At 33.1% G+C, this 26,705-nt stretch overlaps 3 protein-coding genes across 4 annotated transcripts in view; all 3 read left to right on the top strand.

Annotated features, from left to right (window-relative positions):
* LOC129002076 (uncharacterized) overlaps positions 1–19,620 on the top strand; it is a 56,152-nt gene extending 36,532 nt beyond the window's left edge. Inside the window, exons 4-7 of one of the 2 annotated variants that reach the window (XM_054429600.1) lie at positions 3,774–3,870; positions 11,008–11,182; positions 18,064–18,160; positions 19,507–19,620. In XM_054429600.1, coding sequence (XP_054285575.1) covers positions 3,774–3,858 — 85 coding nt within the window. In that variant the 3' untranslated portion in view covers positions 3,859–3,870; positions 11,008–11,182; positions 18,064–18,160; positions 19,507–19,620. Of the gene's footprint in view, positions 1–3,014; positions 3,187–3,773; positions 3,873–11,007; positions 11,183–18,063; positions 18,161–19,506 lie in introns of those variants that run through there. The other variant, XM_054429601.1, reaches the window with a different exon arrangement.
* Positions 9,286–26,705, top strand: part of LOC129002075 (probable prefoldin subunit 4) — a 59,539-nt gene continuing 42,119 nt past the window's right edge. Inside the window, exon 1 of the mRNA XM_054429599.1 lies at positions 9,286–9,290. The gene's annotated coding sequence lies outside the window, so the exon portion shown is untranslated. The remainder of the gene's footprint in view (positions 9,291–26,705) is intronic.
* Positions 11,638–15,598, top strand: LOC129003610 (uncharacterized). Its single transcript, XM_054431908.1, has 2 exons — positions 11,638–12,640; positions 14,599–15,598. The coding sequence occupies exons 1-2, from the start codon at positions 11,638–11,640 to the stop codon at positions 14,634–14,636; spliced, it is 1,041 nt and encodes a 346-aa protein (XP_054287883.1). The 3' UTR covers positions 14,637–15,598.

Here is a 26,705-nt window from a genome sequence, read left to right as displayed (position 1 = left end):
CCCAATACTTTAAAAGACTTTCTTGCAGGCTTATGAAGTTCGTATGCAATTTTATTCATTTTTTATAACATCACCCTTTCCTGTAACTCTAAATACATCACCATTAGCCCCAATCAATAGATTATCTTCCATTCTTTTAAATACATAGTTTTCTGGTATATATGGTCTATTATCTATATACTTAAATCCACTCAAAGATGTGGGGTCAGCAACTAATAAATCAGGATTGTATTCCATCAAATTAAAATTTTTTTCTCCATATACAAATTTTGATCCATCATAATGCATAGCTTGTGACATTAGACAAATATCATCCAAATGTCCCCCCTCTGGTAGATTCCTTATAAATTGTTTTTTGGCATCCCAACATTTTTCTTTTTTATCAAAAGTTATAGTCTGTTCTTTTATAACACAGTCAGTTTCATCAATAGCAGGTTTTACACGTACTAACCTTTTATTATTAAAATTCCAATAGCTTGCTTCCATTTTTGGAACTTGTGAAACATTCACAGCATCTTTACTATCTGTACCTTCCATCAAATCACTAGCATTCCAAACACCATTCTCTGATTCTAAAAATTCATAATTATTATCGTCCTGTACAAATTTACCATCTTCTTTTCGTATTAAAGTCTGTTGTAAAGTGGGCACATCATCTAAACTTTCACCCTTTTCCACATTAGTAATTTTTTGTTTCTTAGCATTCCAAACACCATTCTCTGATTCTAAAAATCCATAATTATTATTGTCTTGTACAAATTTACCATCTTTTCGTATTAATGTCTGTTGTAAAGTGGGCACATCATCTAAACTTTCACCCTTTTCCACATTAGTAATTTTCTGTTTTTTAGCATTCCAATTTTTATTCTTAGATTCTAAAAACTCATATTTAGTTTAACCTTGTAAAAAGACATCACCTTTTCTAGTTAATGTCTGCCCCAAAGTTGATACATCATCTACAAACTCTCCATCTTTAACATTACCAATTTTACGGTTTAAACAATTCCAACTATCGTCTTTTAAATTTAAAGTAGGTTCATGAGCCGCCCTAGGTTCTGCAGGTTTATTATATGGATTACATAAACGATAAAATTTATCTATAAACATATTTTTATTTAATAAATAATTCCACTTTCTCTCAATTCCTCAATAATGGAATCTATTTCATTATCCACTCCCGAGTTACCAGCTTGGCGACTTAGCCATAGAAGTCTTAACCTATCTACAAGCTCATTAGGATCATCCCAATAAATATAGTCTCTTTTATTACCAGTCACTTGCCTCAAACCTTCACCAACAGATCTAAATAGAGGTTTAATTATATTAAGATATTTAGTATGTTTATTTCTTGAAATTGGTGCACCATCTTTGTAACTCTTTAAATGTCCATTTGTAGCTTCCAAAATCTCTTTATAATTTTGCAAATCAACCTGAGCATAATCTTCAGGTTCTTTTAAAGTTAACAATTCCCACAAACCTTTTGTTCCCTTGTAGGTTTTATTTGCAACTGTAACATCATTATTAGCAATTTCAACTTCCTTATTTCCAATAAAAAATTTATTTGCTTCTCGTCTAATACAATTCTCCATCAAATTCAAGACCAAATTAGAGAGATTATGGAGCGACAGGAAAGAATGGAAGAAAAATTAGATTTGGTCAAGAAGACAGTAGATGAACTAACAACAAATAGAACTTCCAAAATAGAATCATTCACTAATATTCCCTGTGAAAATCAAAAGGCATTCGAAAAATTAGAAGAGAATTTAAATGATGAAGAAACGTACAAACAATTTTAAGTATTAAGACTGAATCATCTAATGCTGCTTGTAAGTTGCAGAAATTTGAGCGTGGCTGGTACAGGGGTAGGTCTAGCCTGTTTGGGAATACAATTATATCCCTCCTCAGAATTAATATCAAACACAGCAATCATCATCGTTATAGTATTCCATGTCACTACATTTAAACGAAAACCTCACGTTTAACCGTGTAGTGCTGACAATAGCTATGCAAGGTTAATTTAGCTTTTATCGTATACAATATAGCACATAACCGACTAGAGTTTAAAAGGTTTCTATGTACAGTTTTAATTACAATTGGGAATCAGTAATTTTTTGTTTGCTGCTAAAAACCCTCTGGTAAAATTGTTATGAAGAACATACTGTTTTCTACATCAACACAGACAAAACAACTTCATTTTAGCGAATTTCCCATATAGGGAATAAGCTATTACCGTAGGTCTCATGGTAAGACCTGGGCCCGGGACCGATTTATTTTTTTGTTTTGAGGTCCCCAGAGGCCAAAAACACCATCCGTTCAAATTCATATATATATATGTTTATATATATATATGTCCGTTTATACCGATGAAATTTGGTATAAACGTGTAAACCTACATTTATTCGAACGAGTTCGCGAACCAGCATGATCGGACCATGGGAACGGGGGTTTATGGTGGGGTTTTATGGAGAAAAAATGGGGTTTTCCCATTTTTGACGCAAAAAAGATAAAATTTTGGAATTTCTTTCCCAGCCATTTTGTAGAGTTTAAAAAAATAAATAGTTTAGTATATTAAAGCATTGTTGTATGCCTAAGGGATAGGGAGAAAATTTAAAAAAGGGCAAATTTAAAATTCCCATGTTATTCTTATGGAGAAAATGAAAACTGTTGTAGTTGACTTGTCTATGGATATATTTTGATAAAATTTAGCACATTTATTTATTTCATTCTATACTATTGACGTTCGGTCAAAAAAACACTGTTTACCTTCCCCGTAGCAGCAAACCTAAGCACTCGTTAAATCTAACGTTTTTTAAATTGGGAATAAATATGTCTTATTTATGGAAATATTTTAGTAAATATGTAATCAGACAAGTTGAAATTCGCTTAGTCTGCAGGTTTGCTGTGGCGGGGGTATTTGTTTATACATCAAACAAGTTAACACTAAATAATTCTTTTTTATGTAAAAATTATGTAGGCCTAGCTATTATAATTAATTTATTTTTAATTTGTTACAGATCAAAATGCTCGAAAATATCGGGGGTAAAGAATTAAAACAAAGCATCAATGCAATGATGAGGAGGGCCACTGCAGACGAGGTTGCTATGAATATTTCTTATACAGGGAAATCTGTGGGAAAAAAAGAAAAATTGACTTTTTCTAAATTTAATGTCTGCAAATGTGTTCACAGTAAGTGTTATAGTAACACCACAGATTTGTTAATTAAAGAGAAAAACTAAACATAATTGTTTTTAAAATAAAAATACAAGATTGAGGTTGCCATGAAGGTAAAACTATATCGAACTGAAGGGTGAAACCAACTTAAAATGTTGGCAGCTAAAACTTACTTGCACTATATAAAATTAGCTTGAGATTTTCCTGTACGTGCCATATTAGGATATGTAATGTAATTTTTGTTTGGGAAAATTTTCAAATTGAATTTTCAATATTGAGACCCCAAAAAACAAGTCCAAACACAACAACAACACACACAACAAGCTTAGTAAGACAAAAGTTTTCTAGTTTTTTTTTTAAATTGATTCTCTGTGAAAATCCCACTGTACACCACCCAAACATACTGGCAACTTATTTTAGTATCTTACCCTATTACAGATGTATAATTAACTATCAGTCAAAAATCTATTGTTGGTTAAATGAAAATTACATGGTAGGCTATATTGTGTTTTTAAAAGATAATTGTTTTTATAAACAAAATATGCGTACTATATTGTTGGTTATGACCTTTGGGTGCTATTTAACTTCAATTATTGTTGCAGTTGCAGCCAAGAGGCGATTCAAAGAAGCCACAGAGCTCGAAGTAAAACAGTGCATCAGTGCATGGCTGCAAATGGCCAGAGTTAGAGTTAGCAGAAGGTTCGTAGAGCATTGTAATGAATCATACATTTGTCTATTGTATTAGGTTTACTGGTTTACATTTGTTGTGATATGTGTGAACAAATTTCTCACTTGATCAAGGTAATTGGGACCGATAGCACAGAAAACGTACTACTATAACCCAGAATGCCAACCGCATGGTAAAAAGCATTAAGTGTTTTGAGAGAGCTTTGCCTGTCAATCCGTAGGCAGCGCCACCAGCGTTGCTATGCTATTGCATGGCAACACTGGTGGCGCTGCCTACGGATTGACAGGCAAAGCTCTCTCAAACCGCTTAATGCTTTTTACCATGCCGTTGGCATTCTGGGTTATAGTAGTACGTTTTCTGTGCCGATAGTGGGTAAATCTAACAAGGTAAAATTCAAGTAATATGTAAAACAAGGAAGCCAACTTTGTCGGGTGACTGTAGGAAAATACTTATTTGGTAGAATACAACTCCCAATAAATATGTGTTGTTTGAAATACAATTTAAAAATGAACAGCTGTTTCATTAAAAGTATTATTCTCATGGCCAAAATGTAAACAACTCTGTGGAGGGATCTTTAAAGGATTCTGGGGCAGAGTCCTAAGGGATTTTGCTTAGTTTTTCTTTTGATAGCTCATCTACAGACCAAGACCTTTCTTTGGACACCCCTACCAGGTTTCTACGCCCAACCGTTCTCTCAAATTAGTGGGGACAAAGTTTCCAATCAAATATTTAGATTCCCCCATGTTAATCTTATGGGAGAAACTCGAACTTTGATGGCCTGTGGGGCAAAGCCCGAGGATTTTTATTACATGAATTGGTGAAAGGGGGCGTCTACACAAAAAATACTTTATTTTGACACGTCGTTTGTAAAAATCCGTCCATTATTAACGGAGGAGTAGTGTTTTGTAGAAATCGCCTTCACGTATTATATATAAGGATTGTATTTCAAACAACACACATTTATTGGGAGTTACTGAATTCTACCAAATAAGTATTTTCAATGTTATTGTCTGATTTTAAAATTGATTTTCTTCTTTATCATGTCATGTTTTCCTTCCTTATTTCCAATAAAAAATTTATTTGCTTCTCGTCTAATACCATATGTGGTGTCTGTCATACTACTTTTACTGAGGTAATTTCCTAAATAGTCTGATGCTAAAAGACCAAAATCTAATTTCTGTGGGGTGTGTGGTTGTAATGGTTGTACTCTTGGTATCACTGGTATTCTAGATGGAGTCATTGGGAGAATCTCCAATCGAGGTCTCTCTGTTTTGGCAATTTTTTTTAATTCTTGTAATGGCTCAATTAAAGGTTGAAATGTTTGGAACCTCTCTTCAGCCTCTAGAAACTTGCCACGTTTTAAAGCTCTATATTTCTCTCGTATTTGATTTGCAGAGTCAACCAATTCTTGTTGAATGTTTTTCATCTTTTATTTACATTTTATTTATCTCATTTGACAAAGGATTGTACTCAAACACTTTATCATGTATTATCAAACAATATGCAGATGTATTTGCTGGCACATTTTCTGAAGTTTCAATCTCTAATTTAATATCAACAATTCCTTCCTTCACTGTTTCATTCTGTCTAGAACAATCTATCACAATTAGTGAACATTTCTTCATAAACTCAGCCCTACTAATCATAGGATCTGGGATAGTATTATAGTAAGTCTCTCTAAACCTCATAAACATCTCATAAGCTTTAGAGACATCTCCATGTTCAAAGTCGAGATTTAAATCACTATAAGGATAATATTCAGAGTTTAGAAATACTTTGAGATTTTTTAATTTACAGTGATCAAATTCATCAGTTCTTTTTCGTGCACTATTGTCCCTAGCTGTTTGGAAACCAAATATAATATACCTAGGCTTCTCCAAACTGGAAGACGTCTTTACTGACCATGTATGTATTGTAGTATTGGGATATGATGGAAGTTCATGCAGCTCTAAACTTCTAAATGCAATTTGCAAATTCTTATTTTGCAATAACATCTTTTGTAATTGTAACTTCTCCCCATCTGATGGTATCACATGTGGCATCACCCATTGAATTGAGTTAAGTGTAATTTTGGGAATTGTATCAGCAGTGCCACTGGCTGGAGCATTAGTGGTTGTTAATATGCAATTCAAATCATTTTTGGATCTTTTCAACACCAATTCTTGTTTGACATTTACTAAAACCTTATTAAAATCCTCAAATACACCCATTAACAGCTCTAATGGCAAACATGTACTAAACTTTCCACCTTTATGGAACTCTTTTAAATTCGTGTCAGAATCAAATGCCACATTTGACAATTTAGTAGTTTTATTGTAAGAGCTCAATATTTTCATAAGACTAGATATTCCTGGGTTTCTTACAATGTCAATTTCTTTACCTCCAACTTCGTATCTAATTTCATCAAATAAGAATGCAAATGCATTATTTATAAAATGACCTTTATCATGATTCTCAATTTCTCCCTTAATATACAGATAACTCCTACATGGGAGAGTTAGCAAATCTTGATTATTAATACATATTCGAATTTCATCAGAATTATTTATTGCCAAAGTGTTGTGGGGAACATAGGAGTGATTTGTAATTTTAACCACACTATCGTCGAATTGGGATTTCCCTGTAACGTCTAGAAAATCTTCAATTTTTATTAATAGAAAATTTCAACTTTAGTCCTATTGACTTTAGGAACCTAGCATTTTTTACACTTATAGATAAATTCTTATAAATTCTCATATCTTTTTTATATGACAAGTAATTGTAGTTTCTTCTCCGTTAAAGTCAATTGCCTTGTCGTGCTGATCGGCAAATGTAATACTGACAACATCTAAACTTCTCTTATTTACAGGAAAATATATAATATTTCTTAGAACTTCAATAATTTTGTAGCCAGGAGGAGCTTCTGGATAAAAGCTATGTATGGTGTGTGATTTGTTGCCATTTAAATAGGATCCGTTTGCAATATTACATTTTACTCTAATCACATTTACATTATAAATGTTTATTTTATTTGTAGATTCGAATGGAACACCACAAGTAGAAACTCCTTTAAATCCCAATAAAACAGAACCTAAACAAGGCTTTGTAAAATCAAACACATGGACAGAATGTAATGACGCTTTCATAGTTTGATTATTAGCTGTGAGGAAAAATTCTGGGATTTGTTTTTGAATTTCCTTTGCAAGCTCAACCACCTCATATGTACCTTCAGAAATTTCTATTATAATTGGAGCTTTGTGGTCATAAAAGAAAACATCATCACCTTCTCCAATGGTTAATTTGTTGCCTTTAAGTTGATTTAATTTTGGAATAAGCCCTTTGAATATAAGTTTGACTTTAGTATTAATTAATGCTTCTCCATTTTTATCCATTAAAACTTTAAGTTTACCATCTAATAAATTGTTTAAATCATCAACTGAGATCTCTCCTTTTGGTAATGTTATTTTCTCTACTTTGTAATATGTTAAAGTATTTAGAGGTTTTTTAACATTAAATATAGAATTATAACTTTGAAAATCTACCAATCCAATTACATAATCATCATTTAATTCTATGGGAGGAAAGAACACTGACTTTAGCTCTGGCTCTGTACCCGAAAATGTTATAGTAAATGAATCCATTTTTATAAAGAATATATAAATGATAAACATAAAATTCCACAAATAGAACTATATAAATCTTCTTGTATTTGATCGGTTGTATAGTAGATTTTATATCCCTCAAAATATTTAATTACTTCTTTCGGAGGTTGGATCCCAAATGGGTCAAAATAAATTACAATATCTTTATTTTTACGATATGCTGTCCAGTGTGTGCCAGATGAACTGTCTAAATTAACTATTCCGCACTCTTTTACTCTTGGTGTTAGATTTTTTAGCTCGTTTTTTAGGTACACCCCCCGGAAGTGAGGCACGTCTTTTGCGGCCTCTAACAGCTGGTAGTTGTCCATCTTTTTTATTAAATTTTAATCCCATTCCCATTTTTGCTTTTGCCTTCATCAAATTTGTCACGGCATAAGCTGCTGCTTTTTCAGCAAGATTTGCGTCATTCGCCGTTACTCTAGTCCAAGCTAAGTCTGCTAATCTCATGTCTGCTTTGTTCCGAGCAGCGGTATCGGGATTATTCATGTAGAATATGTCATGCTCTTTACAATAAGAGTCTAACTTATTTTTTGGAGGTACATTTTTAGCTAGATTCTCACAAATATTCGTTCCAGGTCCACAGTACCGATATGATGGTATGTGAAGTGGGAATGGAAGGTTATTTATAAGAGTATTCAATAACCCTCGACCCCTGTAAGGCTTTAGGAATAAACCTTTGCCCTTTTTACATGTTTTCTTATCATTTTTTACCATTTTTATTAAAATGTCTTTTATTCAACAAAAACACAAATTTAAAATAGTACATACTAAGGAAAATATACCAAAGAAGTTGGGTCTATTTCCTACCAATATTCGATGTGTTATTTGTGGTCCAAGTGGAAGTGGAAAGACGGTTGTAATTTATAACTTAATTGTAAGAAAGGAAGGATTAAAATTTACAAACTTATATTTAATATCTAAATCTTTAGAACAAGAAAAATATAAAAAAATAATTGAAATATTTAGTTTGTGTGATGAAGTGAAATTACACACATTTACTGACTGTGAAATCACACCAAATGATGTAAATCACAGTCAGTTGTTGTATTTGATGACATAAATAGTCCAAATATTACACAATTTTTCTCAATGGGTCGACATAAAAATATTAACTGTTTTTACTTGTGTCAATCTTACAGCAAAGTACACAAACATTTACGTGATAATGTAAATTTCCTAATATTATTAAAACAAGATGATTTAAATTTAAAACATGTATATCACAATCATGTTGGTAATGACTTTTCATTTGACCAATTTAAAAATCTCTGTCATCAATGTTGGGATAAAACTAAATATGGCTTTTTCGTAATAGACAAAGAAAGGTCAAAGAATAATGGTAAATATAGATTTATGTTTGACCAATTTTATCAGGGTAAATAAATGAAAGACTGAAGTTTTTTAGAATTTGCATTTATTTTGCAGCATTGAATAGCACATACAAATCTACACATACAATTTATAGATCCTAGATTTTATAATGACCAAGAGCAAGAGTGTTGATGCCATCTTCCAGAATAAACCTCTTGTCATCGACAAAGGATAGTACTTTCTTGTTCGTGGTTAAGGTTTGAAGATGATGGTTTGTAGATTTAATTCTCGTCACATTCTCATAGTAATCTTGCCCAGTTGCAAGACAGTTCAAATAATGATGATGTCTAAGGAGATGTTTAACTGTGGCACCATCAGCTCCCTTAGCTTTTTTGACCTCTAAAGCTTGCCTGTCTTCTTCATATAACCATTTTAGAGGAATGTAAGAATATAACTTTGGTCTTAAACCACAATATTCATACATAATATGACCATCTAATTCGTCTTTAAACTTGCCAGTGACTTTTTTATTTTTATCAGAGTATAAGAAATGGTCTTTACTATATCCAGAGGTATCAAAATAGTGCAAGTCATATTCTATTTCCTTGTAAAAGTCCTCTGTAACTATAGAATACATTAAAGAATCAGTGTCTGTCATTAGAAATCTTTTGTTCTTAAATTTTGACATATAATTATAGTGGAAATCATACATTATTACTTTACTTATATCCAAAATTGTCATGCCTAAATATATAGGTTTATTAAACTTTACAACTAATTTATTCAAATGTATAGCATGCAAATTGTTATCGAACTTTTTGCTACAGTCAAACCTTGGATTAGTGACATATTTTGTTAATAGTGACTCATCCTTGAGATATATATCACGAAACTTGCGTTGATTCATAATTGTTCGACCAAAGAGACTATTATTTAACAATTTGTAAAAGTCTTTTTCAAAACCATTTTTAGCCCATTTTCGTTTTTCAATATTAAAATTAATATAGGGTGCAAGCCATTTTGATTGTCTAAATTTTAAAATTCTGTGGTATTTTGTAACAATCAAACCCAATTCCTCATATTTTTGTAATGCTTTATAATGTAAAATATATTTAGTTTTGTCATTTAAATTGTGTATTCATTTTCCATTCATTTTCTCAGGTGCTAATGGATAGTCATTATGTAAATCATGTAAGCTTTTATCATATTTTAAATCAACTTCTAAAATGTATCCAAACTCATCATTTTGATTATTTTTGTATATTTTGTAGTCAATCTCATTAGTCCAACGAAATCCATCCACGGGCAGTGGCTCGCACATTGCTGTAGAGTATAGTGAGTTACAGTCTAAATATATTAAATACACACTCTCTTTATTGGGATCATAATGTTCACCCATATATCTATTATTGGCTTTAGCGTAACGTGTGGAAATCATACTGACTCCTCCTCTGATTGCACTTTCTATGAACAAATGCATGTCAATATCTTGAAATAATTGTAATTTTATACCAGTCATTCTAAGACAGGCCTCCCATGTTAGTCCAGGATCTTTAAAGGCTTCTGGGGCAGAGCCCTAAGTGAATTTACTTCGTTTTTCTTTTGATAACTCATCTACAGACCAAGACCTCTCTTTGGACACCTCTACCAAGTTTCTACGCCCAGCCGTTCTCTCAAATTAGTGGAGATAAAGTTTCCAATTAAATATTTAGATTCCCCCATGTTAATCTTATTGGAGAAAATCCAACTTTGATGGAAGATCCTGCCCAAACTAATAAAGATGTCAAAAAACTAAAAACTTTTGCAAAACTACAGATCAGGGCAATTTTATTGACACTTTAATCATCAAAATCGGTCCAAAAATGAGCGAGGAGTTCTATTCACAAAAATCGGCTTAGCGTATTATATATGTAAGATTATTCTGTGTTTTAATTCAATTGTGTTGCAAGAAAGTCATTTTATGCAAATTAGAGGATGAAAGACTGTGTCAGTGTCAGTTTTGTGATGCCATTTATTCTAAATGAGATTCCATCAATTCTTTCTTCGCTAAAGCCTGGACACTAGGGTAGGATTTAAAATGTTTTGTGCAGAAGTTACCCTAACAATTAAAAATTAAATAGATTTGGTCAGCTTAACATTAAAATGGATAGGCCTACTAGAATGTTTCATCAAGTAACTGATACATTTTATTTTCAGGTGAATGTAATGTCTACAATCGGAGGGAAAGATTCACATTGTTTGATGGTCAATATACTAAAAGGAACATTAGTGGACGAGGCTGCAGAAATGTTTTCCCTTATAGGGAAGAGAATGGGAAACTTCCCCCTCAAGAGGAAGTTCCTAGGAACTAAAACGTGTTGCTCGATGTTTGGTAAGCATTTTTTATGATATTTTTACTTGATTGATAATTTGCAAGAATGTAGTTTAGAAGGTTCAAGAATTAATTGTCTTTTTTCAGATATTTTTCATTTTTATGTCCCCAGAAGCCAAAAACACCATTCGTTCAAATTTATATACACATATTGTCATAATATGTTCTTTTATATATACCATGTTAGTTTTATATCATTCGACCAGACTGTACTCTTGTTGTTGTACTTGGACTGTACTGAGTTTGAACTGTACCGTTAGACCTAGATTGAGTGCTCGGTCACTTTGAATAAACCCATGCCAACGTTAACATGCCTATCATTTAACGAACCTCGACCTGCGATCCATATCACATGGCGCAGTCGGTAAAATTTAATTATGTGAGTCTTAAAAGTATGTTTGAATTTAATACAGTTATTTTTAATTATTGAGACAAGACGTTGAAGCTTTATAATCATGCCGAAAGCAGGAGAAGAGGAGGAAAAAACGTCCATCGTCGTGCAAAGTTCGACTACACCTTCAATACGCCCACCATCAGAATTGACATGGTCAGGTAATATGTCAGAAAATTGGTCGTTTTTCAAACAAAAATTTAAAATCTACATGGTTGCTAGCAAAAGTGAAAAAGAGACTAGTGATTATCAAATCGCTCTCTTACTGTCAGTCATTGGTGATCGTGCTCTGAAAATCTACAACAATTTTCAGTATTCAACAGGAGAAGACAAGCACAAGTTAGAGACTGTAATATCTAAGTTTGATAATTATTTTATACCCACTAAAAATGTAACTTATGAACGTCATATTTTCTTTTTGCGTGAGCAAAACCTTGATGAAAATATAGACTCTTTTGTAACTGATCTTAGGGATTTGTCTAGCTCATGTGAGTTTGGTCAGTTAACAGACAGTTTAATCAAAGACAAACTCATTTTGGGTATTAGAAATAGAACATTGAAAGACCGACTTTTGCAAACTAAAGACCTAGATTTAAATAAAGCTTTGGAAATATGTAGGGCTTCAGAAACTGCTAGCAAACAATTAGGAGATATTTGCTCAGACACTAGATCGGCAAGTATAGACGTGCACAAAATTGCAAGCAAGGATTGCAAGAAAGGGCAACATGTGACGTCACGATCAAACAGCTTCATACGCAATCGTAGCAGACCGACTTCAGCAGAACGGCTGCACTCGCAGACGACGCAGACTCATCTAAAAAAGGGCTTCATCAACAACAACAAACAGAAGTTTCAGTTTGTGTGTTCCCGTTGTGGTTACAATCATGCTTATGGTAAATGCCCTGCATTCGGTAAGAAATGTGCAAAGTGTGGTGTTTTGAATCATTTTGCTACTAAATGCAAAAATAAGAATGTAAATATGTGTAATGTTATTAATGATTCCAGTGAAGATGATGATAATTTGTTTGTAGGGGAGATACATGTTGTCTCAAACAAAAATAAATATGGTAAGTGCCAGTGGCATTCAGATTTGTTGATCAATGATAAAAATGTTAGTTTTAAGCTTGATTCAGGTGCTGATATTTCCATATTAAGTAAGAAAGTTTTTGATGATCTTAACCTAAATGTACAACTCGAGCCAACCAAAGCTAGGCTAACCTCTTACACAGGTCAAGGCTTAGACACTGTAGGTAAATGCTCCCTTGATGTTAAACACAAAGATGAAGTACATAGTGTAGAGTTTTTTGTTGTAAATAGTAAATCGCCTTGCATTTTGGGGTTGTCCGATTGTGTCAAACTGAACCTCATAAAAAGGGTTGACAATGTAAAAGGTAATAAAGGCTCAAATGAAGGTCCTGAGTCTTCTCATTGTATTCTTGATGAATACCCAGACTTGATGTCTGGTGTTGGATGTATAAAAGGTGAACATGAAATTCAGTTAAAGGAAGGTGCTCTTCCAGTTATTCATGCATGTAGGAAAGTTCCACTTGCATTAAAACCTAAATTAAAAAGGAAACTAGACAATTTGGTCAAACATGAAATAATTGAGAAAGTAGTTAAGCCTACAGAATGGGTTCAATCTTTAGTCATAGTTGCTAAGAACAATGGAGATATGCGACTGTGCCTAGATCCGAAAGATCTTAACGCTGCAATAATGCGGCCTCATTTCCAAATTCCGTCTTTTGAAGAAATTTCTGCCAAAATGGCTGGAGCTAAGTTTTTTAGTACTCTTGACAGTAAAAATGGGTTTTGGCATGTGAAGTTAACCGCCAAGTCTTCGGATCTATGCACATTCAATACCCCCTTTGGTCGCTACAAATTTCTGAGGTTGCCATACGGTATATGCTCTGCTAGTGAAGTGTTCCAGCAAAAAATGAGACAAATCTTTGATGAATTCGAAGGGGTCGAGGTTTACGTTGATGATATTATTTTGTGGGGTCGTACAAAAGCGGAACACGATGCGAGACTAAAGTTAGTGTTAGACAAAATGAGAGTTGAAAATATTAAGCTAAATAAAGAGAAATGTAAAATAGGCACAACAGAAATTAAGTATCTTGGGCATAAATTTACACAAAATGGCATTGACATTGATGAAAGTAAAATCAGAGCAATAACCTGTATGGAACCTCCAACAGACCGCAAGTCTTTAGAACGATTTTTAGGTCTTGTGACATATGTAAATAGGTACATACCTAACCTATCCGAGCACACAACACCTCTACGTTCTATTTTAAAAAAAGATTGTATTTTTAGTTGGCAACATGAACAACAAAAGGCTTTTGAAAAACTTAAATCATTGTTAACAAACAGACCTGTTTTACAGTTCTTTGATGTAAACAAGCCTATTGTACTGACTGTAGATAGCTCTCAAAATGGTTTAGGTAGTGCACTGCTACAAGACAATCTGCCTGTAGCCTATGCCAGCAAAGCGTTAAATGAAACGCAGAGACGTTACTCCCAAATTGAAAAGGAACTCTTAGCTGTGGTGTTTGGCTGCGAACGTTTTCATCAGTACATATTTGGATCAACCATCACTGTGGAAACGGACCATAAACCACTGGTAGCAATTTTCAAGAAGAATCTTGATTTGTGTCCCCCTAGGCTACAGCGGATGTTAATAAAATTGCAGCAGTATGACATTAATTTAGTGTATAAACGTGGCAAAGAACTTTTCATAGCGGATACTTTGTCCCGTTCTTTTGATGGCTCCGATACTAGTGAACTCAACTTGGACACTGATGACATAGAAGCTCATGTTAATTATGTAACTCAAAACCTGAATGTTGATCCTATTAACATGTCTAAGTTAAAAGAGTATACTGCTAATGATAGTGAACTTGTTACATTGCTTAAGTTTGTTAAAGGTAATGTGTGGCCTAACCACAAAAGTAAGCTTCCAGAATCTGTGCGACAATATTGGTCTGTTAAAGATGACTTAACCTATTGTAATGGTTTGTTGTTTAAGGGACCGTGCATAGTGATTCCGAGGGGAATCAGAAATGAAATGCTCAAAAGGTTACATTATCCACATCTAGGGGTAACCAAAACTCAGCTCAGGGCAAAAAATGTAATGTATTGGCCGCAAATGAACTCCCAAATCTCAGATGTTATATCAAAGTGTGAAACATGTATTTTGAATGCAAACAGCAATGTAAAGGAACCTCTGATGCCACACAAGGTACCAAAGCTACCTTGGGACAAGGTAGGCATTGATATTTTCTTTTTTGAAGATAAAAAGTTTTTACTAGTTGTCGATTATCTTTCTAAATATGTTGAAGTTGTGATCTTGCAAAATATGACTAGTGTTTATGTTGTAAATAGTTTGAAATCTGTATTTAGCAGACATGGTATTCCTAGAGTTGTGATTTCTGGTTTTGATACTAGTTTTAACAGTAGTGAGTTTGATAATTTCTCAAAGTGTTGGGAATTCAAACATGTACGCACAAGTCCTCATTATTCGCAATCAAATGGGATGGTAGAAAGAGCTGTTCAAAGTGTTAAAAATCTGATCAAAAAGTCTGTGCTAGAAAAAACTGATTTGTATTTGGCTCTCTTAGAATTAAGAAATACGCCAATCAGTTGTAATCTGCCTTCTCCAGCAGAAATTCTTTTCAGTAGGAAACTTAATGGTATTTTGCCATGTCAAGAAAAAATGCTTAGGCCTAGAGTACAGAAAAATGTTAGAAAAAACTTAATTTTAAGACAGGACTCTCAAAAAAGGTATTATGATAGAGGTGCAAAGCCCTTAAGGCCTTTGCAGGTAAATGAACATGCCTTGATGAAATACAAAAACAAATGGGTAAAAGGTCAAATTGTTGGAAAGAGAGATGAGCCTAGGTCTTATATTGTACAAAGTGAACGTTCAGACAAGACTTATGTTAGAAACAGACGGGATCTCCGTCCATTCAATGTATCATGTAAGCCTTATTTTGTCAGTAGTAATGATGTACCTGGTATTAACCCGAAATCGCCTGTAAAGACCAGATCCCCAATCAAGTCTCCTTCCCATAGCCTACGGCATAGCCAATCTCCTTTGAGACCAATCTTGTCTCCTGCCAAAGAAGTAACCTCATCTCCTGAAAGGCCTAACAGTCCTAGACATGTACACTTTCCTGCTGACCACAATCACTACACGACCCGTTCTGGCCGTATGATAAAACCAGTCGACAAAATGAATTTGTAGGCCCTAATGATTTATATTATAGGTAGGCCTAACTTGAAGTATTTTAATTTTTTATTGTAATATCCATGTTTATGTTTCTTTTATTGTACTTAGCCTAACGTGTCTATAATTCTTGTGGTAACTTTCAAACTCTGTATATTTTTTATGATTAATTGTTGTTTCCAGTAACCTTGTTTAGTTTTAATACTTTGAAATTTGCGCTCTATTGATTTCATTTAGGCTAGTAACTATGCCTTATAAAATTCAAATTTTGATTATTAATTGTATCGTAAATTTATATTGTGATTTTGTATTGTAAATTTATATTTGGTAATTTTATGACTATTGTAAATTCACTTTGATGATTATATTGCTGTTCAGATGTGTTAGGCTTAGTTTAATTTGTTATGTAAATCAAAAATAAAAAAAAAACTGTTGGTATGTAAAAGTAGCCTAATTTTTAATTTTGAAAAAAAAGATTGAATATTTTATTTGTAAAAAAATGTAATTTTTTCTTTTTAAAAGAGGGAGATGTCATAATATGTTCTTTTATATATATCATGTTAGTTTTATATCATTCGACCAGACTGTACTCTTGTTGTTGTACTTGGACTGTACTGAGTTTGAACTGTACCGTTAGACCTAGATTGAGTGCTCGGTCACTTTGAATAAACCCATGCCAACGTTAACATGCCTATCATTTAACGAACCTCGACCTGCGATCCATATCACATAATATAATATATATTATGTGTGTGTGTGTCCGTCCAGACGATAACATGAGTAATTTTTGTCCGGTTTTGATAAAAATTGGTTTGAAGGTTTAAGGCGGGATTAACTTGAATGAGTTCGTGAACCAGCATGATCGTTTCATATGGGGTTTATGGGTTACAAATAAGGGTTTCTCATGTTTAAAATTTTTTCCAGACCTTTTTAAAGAGCTTAAAAAACAAATAATGTAGTATATCAAAATTGTTTTTGTACGGTGATTGGTTAGGGAGAAAAAAAAGAAAAATTAATTTAAAAATCCTATGTAATTCGTATGGACAATTTTTAAAATGTTGTAGTTGGCTTGTTTATGGATATATTTTGATCAAACTTGGTGGATTTATTTATTTCATAATAAGCTATTGATGATTTAATAAAAGCACACACTGTTAGTTTCCCTGTAGCAGCTAACCTAGGTACTCGTTAAATATAAATGTTAATTTAATAGATTAATTGAAAATCAATCCAGGCAAATGGTAATTCGATTAGTTTGCACTTTGCAGGTTTGCTGCAGCGGGTGTATTTGATTTATTGTGAGTCCAAAACTTAAGTTGAAGGCCTAGAAACATTTTTGTGTAAATTCTATTATTTTCACTGAATGACCACACATGTAGTACATATGGTAGTATTGGCATAAGCTGGTAACCCACTTCACTTTGCATGATACACAAGTCTAATGAAATTGAATGACTTGCCTATCTTAAATCTTATACCTATGCTTCATATTAGGGAATGATTTTAGCAGCAACGAGTTGGCAAGCGTTATTAAAACTAGCTGTTACCCACAGGCTTCAACCCGTTTGACTTCATAAGTATTCATAAAATTATTGATTGGTTAAGTTAAGCTGAAACAAACAAAACAGATTACAGCATTACAAACAAAATATCACACCAGATTTTAATAAGGTAATAAATTGAAATAACAACATACAAAATTAGAACAGCTGAAGTATGTTTAGCATTAAGTATATGGAAAGTTCCCTTTAGAAAGCAATTATGACCTTAAAGGGCAATTTATGAAAAATATGGATAGTTTTGCGCAAGGTTTCTCGTCATGACGAATATTTTAAGTATTGCCGCAACACGTTATTGGGCAGCTGCGTTATCGTTACAACCGTTGCCGGAAAACAACGATAATTTCCATCCCTAACCCCTACTACTTCACCTTAATATCAACATTTGTTCAAAAAACGTATTTGTACATTCCCCATAATAGCAAACCTAAGTATTAGTTAGATCTTTAACTTTACTTAAATTGGGAAAATATGCTAATATGCTTTATGGAAATATTTTTGCATAAATCCAATTTAAGACTAATTGATATTCCCTTAGTCTGCAGGTTTGCTGCTTCAGGGGTATTTCTGCTCTGATACTTTACTCTTTTCTTTGTATGTTCAGTACACGTTGATGGGTGTGATTTATTTAATTAATCATTTCCAAAATTTATTACAATTGAAGTTAGTGAACCGATTTCTGATCTATACTTTTTCTGATTTATAGATGCTGTCAGGCGAAAGCATCGAGAAGCATCGACGGAGGATATGAGAAATTCAGTCAAGAAGTGGCTGCAGCAAGCCACGCCCAGATTGATGAAGAGGTATTTTTTCAATTTAATTTTAATTATTTCTTTGTGATTAATAAGAAATTATTATGAGTAAAGGGTGTCTATAAAATAACTCCCCATTTACTAGCACCATTTTCTGGCTCATTGCAACTCTAGATATTTTCAAATTTTATATGCCACAGCGTTGCCAAAAATAATGACCAAAAATTTACAATTGGTAGGCCTATATGAGTTGAACTGTTTGTTATTGAGAAATTAACTTCATATTTCCAATCTTTTGAGATATGTATATGTCAAACCTAAGAGTTATATAGACACCCTGTATTTAGGTTTCCATTGAAACTGTACACAGTTCTTCTGTTAGTTTGGCTATCGTACTTAATGAAAATGCCATTTAGATTATTCTAACTATATTAATAAAAACATTTACCATACCTGTGACATATTAATAGAACCAGTTAAATTCAAGGATTATTTAAACTTTTTACCTCACATTTGCCTGTCCACGTGGGCCTCAGGCCTGTGCATGGAGAGTATCATATCAAGTCAATGTCAATTATGCAGGTCAAATCAATTAGATTTCAATTTTAGTTATATATTGAGTCAAGACCCCACTGAGTGTGAGAAAAGCTACATGTATATGGTACAGTGGTGTTTGATACTCTTTGCTTGTTTCCTCTATAACATTTGTTTTGGTGCTGATTTAATTAACATCTGTTGTATTCATTCTTTTTCAAAATATACACAATACAGTCCATTAAAAGCTCTTTCTTATTTTTATTACAAGTTATTAATTTATTAAGATTATATCAGCGCAACGCAGATACCTAACAAGTGGTATTGGATGCAGCAATTTTTTTACCTTTAATGTCTCATTTCTTGCAAAATCGGCAGCTAGGTAGACTCAAGATGTATGGAGTAAAAGTGCACTATTACTCCATGCATCTTGAGGTAGACTATCTAGAAAACGCGCGGCCAAGTCAGTTTACTGAATGAGATAGAGTAGTGCTGCCACCATGCAGGCGATCCTAGCGTCGGCCGCGCAAGACTCATTTCGGCGGCAAAATTCCAATCAGACTATTTTCTGAATTTGTTTGGAAACCTAATCAAAGAAATTACTTAGGCCTAATTAATTAATTTGGAACACCGTACCTATAGTTGTTTTGCAATTAATTGGCTCACACACAGAGCGATATTTCAAAACACAACATTTATCACATCGAATAATCAGTATTTTAAGATCAAATGGAAATTATAATCCATATATTTGTCAAAGTCACATAATTTATTGCGAGAATACCTATATGACAACTTAAAAAAATACTGCAAAACATCAGTTTTATTGAGACAACAAAATATCTTTAATTTCTGTTTTTCAGGTCAAACAGACAGCCATCAACACTCGCTGCTGGAGATGTTCCTCGTGATTAATAACTGTAAAAATTTTAATTTAAACTTATGGAAATATCTTAAAAATATATAATGTTTGGTGCACTTTTTCTTTGTTTGATTTCCATTGTCAAAACTTCTCTCATAAAGATAATTTCTCAATTAGTTTATAATCAAATATAGGTGTAGAGCAATAAATTTGTTTTATTTTTTTCTCATTACAGTTTACTAAAGCTATAAATACAGTTCCGTACTGTGTTAGGTCTATTATATGTTGTCCATTTAAACAAGGAGTAAGCTCTATTTAGCATTTCCTGCAATAATAATAATATTCAAGTTTTTTTTTATTAGAGGCTTTTAAATTAAATTTGCTTTGAGTAAAAATTAAACTATTGATTTAGTTAAGATATTTGCGTTTAGGGCACTAGACTTCCGATACCAAGTCTGATGATATTGCCCTACCTTACAACCTACCTTACCTTACAAAGCTACCTTACGGTTAGTTTGTAGGCATTCGACAAAGATAATGTTTAAGTAAAATACCTATTCGAAACCCATACATTTCTCAAAATGATTGTAGTCTACCATGAAATGGATAGTTGTCATAAAAAACATATTTATTTCATGCTTAGAGCTTTATTTTGGGTTTTAGTTAGTTATTAGTTACTTTTATTTTCAAACAGGAGCCAACACATTTATTTTTAATTAGCCTACAGTAAGTATATTTTTTTTAAACCTTTCATTCTCTATCTGGCAAATTAAAAAGTTTTGTTGACCAAGCAAAATTCAATTTAATTTACATACATTACTATAAAACATAAACATAAACATAATGCGCTTCATTTTGATCTGAGCTATATTTTTGATGATTTATTATTTATTTAATGGAACAAAATATATCTGTTCCAGTTTCTAACAAAATAGTACGGTGCAGTGGTGAAAAATAGCGTTCGTACCTCGGACCGAAATGGTTTTACAGCTCTCGATCGATTTAAGTTCTCGACTTCGTCTCGAACTATCTCGAGCCAGCAAAACACCTCATTTTCGGCCCTAGGTACGAAATATACTATTGTTCTGTTAAAGTTATAGAGTTGTAATTTTTCACCACACTATGATGTTTTTGGCTGTATTACATACGTTAATTGGTGGCTGAAAGTTACGTTTTGCTGGCCATGCCAGCTGTCATCGTAATTTGGGGACCGAGCAGGTTTTTACAGGCCGGGGCCGCAAAATCAGCTGTCCGCTTACTTACTTAAAACATGAAAATAACGCATTTTAAATACACAATCAAAACCCATAGCCCCATAGCATTGCAATAGAATTGTGTTATTGTCACCGTTGCCTAGCAACTATTTATTTTAATTTTTGCTGATTCCTCAAATCATTTCTTCACATAACCTTAAAGTTGTAGTTATGTTGAGTAGGCCTAATATTATAGTGTTGAATAGTGGTAATAGGGTATAGTGTGGTGAAAAATAGCGTTCGTACCACGGACCAAAATGGTTTTGCAGCTCTCGATCGATTTAAGTTCTCGACTTCGTCTCGAACTTAAAAACTATCTCGAGCCGGCAAAACCTCATTTTCGGCTTAGGTACGAAATATACTATTACAAGTACATTAAGTACTTAAATATCTTGGAAAACAAATATTTTTCAGCTGTTACTATTAACTAGCCAGTAAAAATACATTAAACATACCACTTAGCCAGTTTTGCTGTGACAGACTAAAAATAACCAGTTTTGCAACAACCATTGTTATAAAAAACCAGTTTTGCTTCAGCAAACATTTTAAAATGGTATATAAGGAGTTTAAAATAAAAGCATAGGTTTGACATATAAAACCTTTTAATAACGTTTCTAACTCCCTAGATTAGAATGACGTGAAACAATTATTTTAAAAATCAAGACTAACTCTTCAAAAGTTGATGTGTAAACAAACTTAAATTCACGTGATCATAAGCTGCGCTACCATTGGTCGGACAGCAAATGACCAGTTTTGCAACAAAAGTCGGGATGGAAAAGGTGAGTTTTGCTGCAACCGCTAAACTTAAATACCCCCGCCGCAGCAAACCTGCCGACTAAGCGAATTTCCGTTTGTCTTAATTGATTTTCAATTAAATATATTTTAATAACATTAGGTTTAACGAGTACCTAGGTTTGCTGCTACAAGAAACTAATAAAGTGTAATATTTTTTGTAAAATATAGATAGCTTAGTACAAAATAAATAAATTCGATCAAAATACCAAATAAATCCATAAACAAGCAAACTACAACATTTGACAATATTCTCCATAAGAATAACACGGGAATTTTAAATTTACAATTTTTTTTTAATTTTCTCCGTAACTATTAACCGAACAAAAATACTTTTATTTACTAAATTAATTGTTTTTTAAGCTCTTTAAAAAGGTCTAAAGAGAAATTGGGGAAATTTTGTGTTTTGAGGGTCAAAAGTGAGAAAAACCAATTTCAACCCCATAAAGCCCCCCGTAAAGCCCCGTTCCCATGGTCCGATCATGCTGGTTCGATAACTCATTCAAGTTTATCCCGCTTTACACCTTTAAACCAGATTTCATCAAAATCGGACAAAAATTACTCAAGTTATCGCGTTTACGGACGTATATATAAAATTTGAACAAAAATGGGGTTTTTGGCCACTGGAGACATCAAAATGAAAAAGTAATCGGTCCCGGGTATAGGTCTTACCGTGCCACCTACGGTAATAGCTACTTCCCTATAGGGAAATTCGCTAAAACGATTTTTAAATAGGAAATAGCCAGTTCTGACATAAAGTGAGCACACGGTCTGGTGTATTGACTCCCATAGAATAATAAAACGTCAAAATCTCAATTTCGAAAAAAATGTCACTTAGCCAGTTTTACTATGACCCGCCTCATATATAAATTTGAACGGATGGTGTTTTTGGCCTCTAGGGACCGCAAAACGAAAAGAATAATCGGTCCCGCGTCCAGGTCTTACCATGAGTACTACGGTAAATAGCTTATTCCCTATATGGCAGTGGAGATATATTATGCTGAACCTTTGATTTTAGACAATAGATTAGATCGGGATTTTGAGATGTATGAATTGCTGGAAGTGCTAAATAAAGTAAAAACGGGGAAAGCGCCCGGTCTGGACAGAATTCCGTATGAATTTTACAAAAATGCTCCATTGCCCTTTCTTCAAATATTGCTTGCTCTATATAATAACATATATTCAAAAGAAGAAGTTCCGGAATCTTTTAAGCGATCTATTGTTTTTCCTTTACACAAAAAAGGTGATTTAAATTTAGTTACAAATTATAGAGGCCTATCTTTTATTGAATGCATCGGTAAAATATTTTCATGTTTAATAAATAATAGGTTAGTTAAATGGGCCAATGACGAAGATATTCGTACTGAGTTTCAGGAAAAACTATTCAACAATTGATAATATTTTTAGTTTAACATGCATGGCACATTTGCAATTTTATAAACAAGAAAAGTTATACTGTTTTTTTGTAGATTTTAGCGCCGCTTTTGACACTGTAGATAGACAATCATTAATGTACAAACTTTCATCTTTAGGTGTGTCAACAAAGTTTTTGAATATTATAAAACAATATTACAACGGTACAAGTGCCTCTGTCTGGAATCGAGCAGGTGTTACAGATAGTTTTAATACAACGATAGGTCTGAGGCAAGGATGTGTGTGTAGCCCTAGTTTGTTCAATTTATTTATTAACGACATGCCGGAGGAGGTTGGTGGAGGAGTTTTGTTTGAGGGAGTCAAAGTGAATATTTTAATGTATGCTGATGATATAATTTTTATTTCTCCAACAGCTACTGTCCTCCAGCATATGATCAATCGATTAGATGATTATTGTGCACGTTGGAATCTTCGTGTAAATCTAAGTAAATCCAATGTTATGGTGTTTCGTAAAGGAGGCAAACTGGGGTCTGCTGATCGTTGGTGGTACAGAGGCGAGCGTATTGAAGTGGTGAATGAATATACTTACCTTGGTATTACTTTAACTCCCTCATTATCTTGGATAAAACATTTTAAAGTAAAAGAAAAAGTGTCTAAATTAGCTATTAATTCACTTTGGGGAAATCTTATAAATAGCAACGAAGTCCCACTCAGTGCCAAACAATTGTGTTTTAACTCTGTCATACGATCAATTATTTGTTACGGCGCGCAAGTGTGGGGTTTCATTGACAGCGATTCTGTGGAGTCTGTTAATAAGTTTTTCATCAAGAGATTATTTCATCTTCCGAAAAACACACCAAATTATTTAATTTATATTGAATCATTAACAAATAAGATATACTTTTATTCAAGCGTGTTAAATATTAACTATCTATTAAACGTGTTATCAATGTCTGAAAGTCGTTTACCTTTTAAATTAGCCAGACAAATAGTAAACAAGAATATTTACTGGTGTAAACATTGGAAGCGTCTGGGAAACAAGCATGGCAGGGAAATAAATTTTGACGTAGACGAGGTTGGCATCCCTGTTCTACAATCACAGCTGATGAGTGTAGTGGAAGGGGAAAGGGCAGCATGGAAAAGTGATTGCGAGGGTCGAGCGCGCACTCTCTGTATCACCAACAACTCTTATCTATTAACTTCGACCTAAAAGATAAGACATACCTCGCTGACAGATATGACATAACTGTGATGTCCTGGACGATCAAGGCAAGAGCTGAGCTTATCAACCTCAACTTCAAACCGTGGCTTGTAGACAATTATCATTTGTGCACTCTTTGTAATTTACAAGAGAAAGAAGATGTTTTTTATTTTTTATCCGTTTGTCCCATTTTGAAGTCAATAAGGAAATTTTATTTTGGCTGTCCAATTTTGACACAGGAACAATATATAGAGATATTGAATGGGTGGGATTGGCGGGTCTTAAGCAATTATTTAAAAGATGCAACTTGGTCTAAAAGATGGGGGTTAATTCAAGAATTCAATCTGTGAGAATCATTTTCCCAAATGTCATTACTTTTAAAATCTTTTTATTATTATTTATTAGTTTCATTAAATTGTTATTATTAATCAGTTTTGTACAAGTGCTAACCAGGTACGCCAGCCGCAACAGACGGGCTTTTTGTCCATAGTTGTATTTAGTGCTAAGAAGTTATTTTTTGTTCACTTATTTGTAAATAAAAGCACTTTTTCATTTCATTTTCATTTCATATGGGAAATTCGCTAAAATAAAATTTTTATTTAGGTAATATCTATATAAATAAAATTAGAGTTTTGTCTGTACATTGCTCAGAATAGAATTATATACTTTTAGGTTATTTTTACGTTTTATACATTAAAGAAGCAGAAACGAGTCTTATCTCAATTTCTGTCTGTCTGTCTGTCCCTTTGTCTGTAACACTCAAGATGGCATTTTACGCAATCTTCTCCGTGAAAACCAGAGTACATATCAAGATCCAAGTCATTTTAATGTATTCACTGGATTGGCGAGCGTGTCTTTAATGATTTAAATATAGCCTCACTACTTTGTAAATAAAATTACGGACGTTCAAAAATGCAGTTGGTATTTATTCCGTACAGGTGCCTCCAAACGAATTTTTAATTTTGATATCTTACTTTATAGTTTTTTACCTCCTGAATCCAAATATACCATTAATTTTCCCCGCTGATGAATATTTCTCAAGATATCGCCAAAACAAAATACTCATTCGTACCTACTCATACGTGTTGCGTAGTGCTAGCTAAGTGTTATTCTGTCTGCTACGCCGTCGCCATCACAAGTTCAGATTAAGTTAAGTGAAGAGAGTAACATGGTTGATGAGAAGAAGAACATCGTTGACTAAAGATAATAACATCGTTGTATACACGGCCGCCTTTAACCACGGCCGCAGGCAGCCGTGCTTTAACTTTGTAGAAACATATCAAGTGATTCTATAGTCAATAACTTAATGTTTACTACAATAGGAATTTCGTCACATTATGGAGATATAGACGGAATAATGGACTAATTACTCGTAGTTCTTATTTAGGCATGTCAGGTGTGGTAGGTCGTGCTATATGTGAATTGGTGACTGCATTAAGTGTTTTGAAGTTAGGTTAGATTAGGAAGGTAAAGTTTAGGTTATAATGTATCGAGTTGTTAGTTTATGTCGCCTGCAGACTGTTTTTGTAAAATTAAAATCCTGAGAAAATCACTTCAAATTACTATTTCAAAAATGCTTGCTCTCCTACGCGCACTGTCATTCCTATGAACAGTTCCCCGCCTTGGTGGTATTCCCCTGGCGTTCATATTAATTACAGTACTTATACTGAAAAGAATATATATCCAGCAGCCTACATACCAAAACATCTTGAATCCCTGGTGATTTTATAAAAGAATGATCGAATATGATTACTCTACTTTGTATATTCACTGCACTAAAAAAATTTACTTACGAAGGAATGCAAATACACCATTTTAGAACCAATAACATTTATAGGTTATTTTAGTTGTATATATTTACACAACCTTAACCTTAAAATGTGTAGAAATATAAAGAAAACAACATCATTTAAAATAAACTTGAACATATGATTTAAAAATAAAAACAAAACAGAAGTTAGATTTAATTTCGACTCTTTGATTATTTATACAGAATATTTATTCTATGTCGTTTATTCCTTTAACACGACAATAACGTAAAAGCATGAAAAAATGAAACTTGAGTATATGATTTAAATATAAACAAAGAATGCAGACGTTTTTCCGACTAATCTTCAATATTTCAGTTTTATTATAGTATACATTTCATAGTTGACTGGCTAAAAGTAAACCAAATGTGTGTATTGATCACTGTTTTCAAATCTGTGGAACAGCTGTTTTAATTTCAAAAGATGTAAAAAAATTAAACCCCATGTTGTTTTAATGGGAAAAGTTTTATTCTGTTGCGAATTTATGGTAAAAAAATAAGAAAAATGAATAGTTTTCCCTCAAAATTCACGTCAAGAGCTTTAAAATAAGACCCCTCCCATCCTTCTACGGCCATCCAGTCACTCACAATTTCTTTACAAAAATTTGACTTACGGAATTACATATAGATAACGATCAGCTGTTTGGATTAGTTCTCACTTCTAGCTGTCACTGATATGTTTACATTCAAAGTTGTTTACAAATACCGCAACCATTTCCGATCAAGTTTTGTCAGCACATCCAAACCAAGTGAGATTAAAAACGTTGTGCCTT

Source organism: Macrosteles quadrilineatus, unplaced genomic scaffold, assembly GCF_028750875.1.
Source record: "Macrosteles quadrilineatus isolate MER2022 unplaced genomic scaffold, UCM_ALF_1.0 Scaffold_9__3_contigs__length_116548681, whole genome shotgun sequence".
NCBI lineage: Eukaryota > Metazoa > Arthropoda > Insecta > Hemiptera > Cicadellidae > Macrosteles > Macrosteles quadrilineatus.
This window is presented reverse-complemented; position numbering and strand designations above follow the sequence as displayed.

What these genes read in the sequence shown, in the direction of transcription:
- LOC129003610 (XM_054431908.1), top strand. Translation starts at nt 11,638, where the DNA reads ATGCCGAAAGCAGGAGAAGAGGAGGAAAAAACGTCCATCGTCGTGCAA. An exon ending in CTCAAACAAAAATAAATATG is followed by an intron (nt 12,641 to 14,598) that starts GTAAGTGCCAGT and finishes TTGTTGTTTAAG; the next exon opens with GGACCGTGCATAGTGATTCC.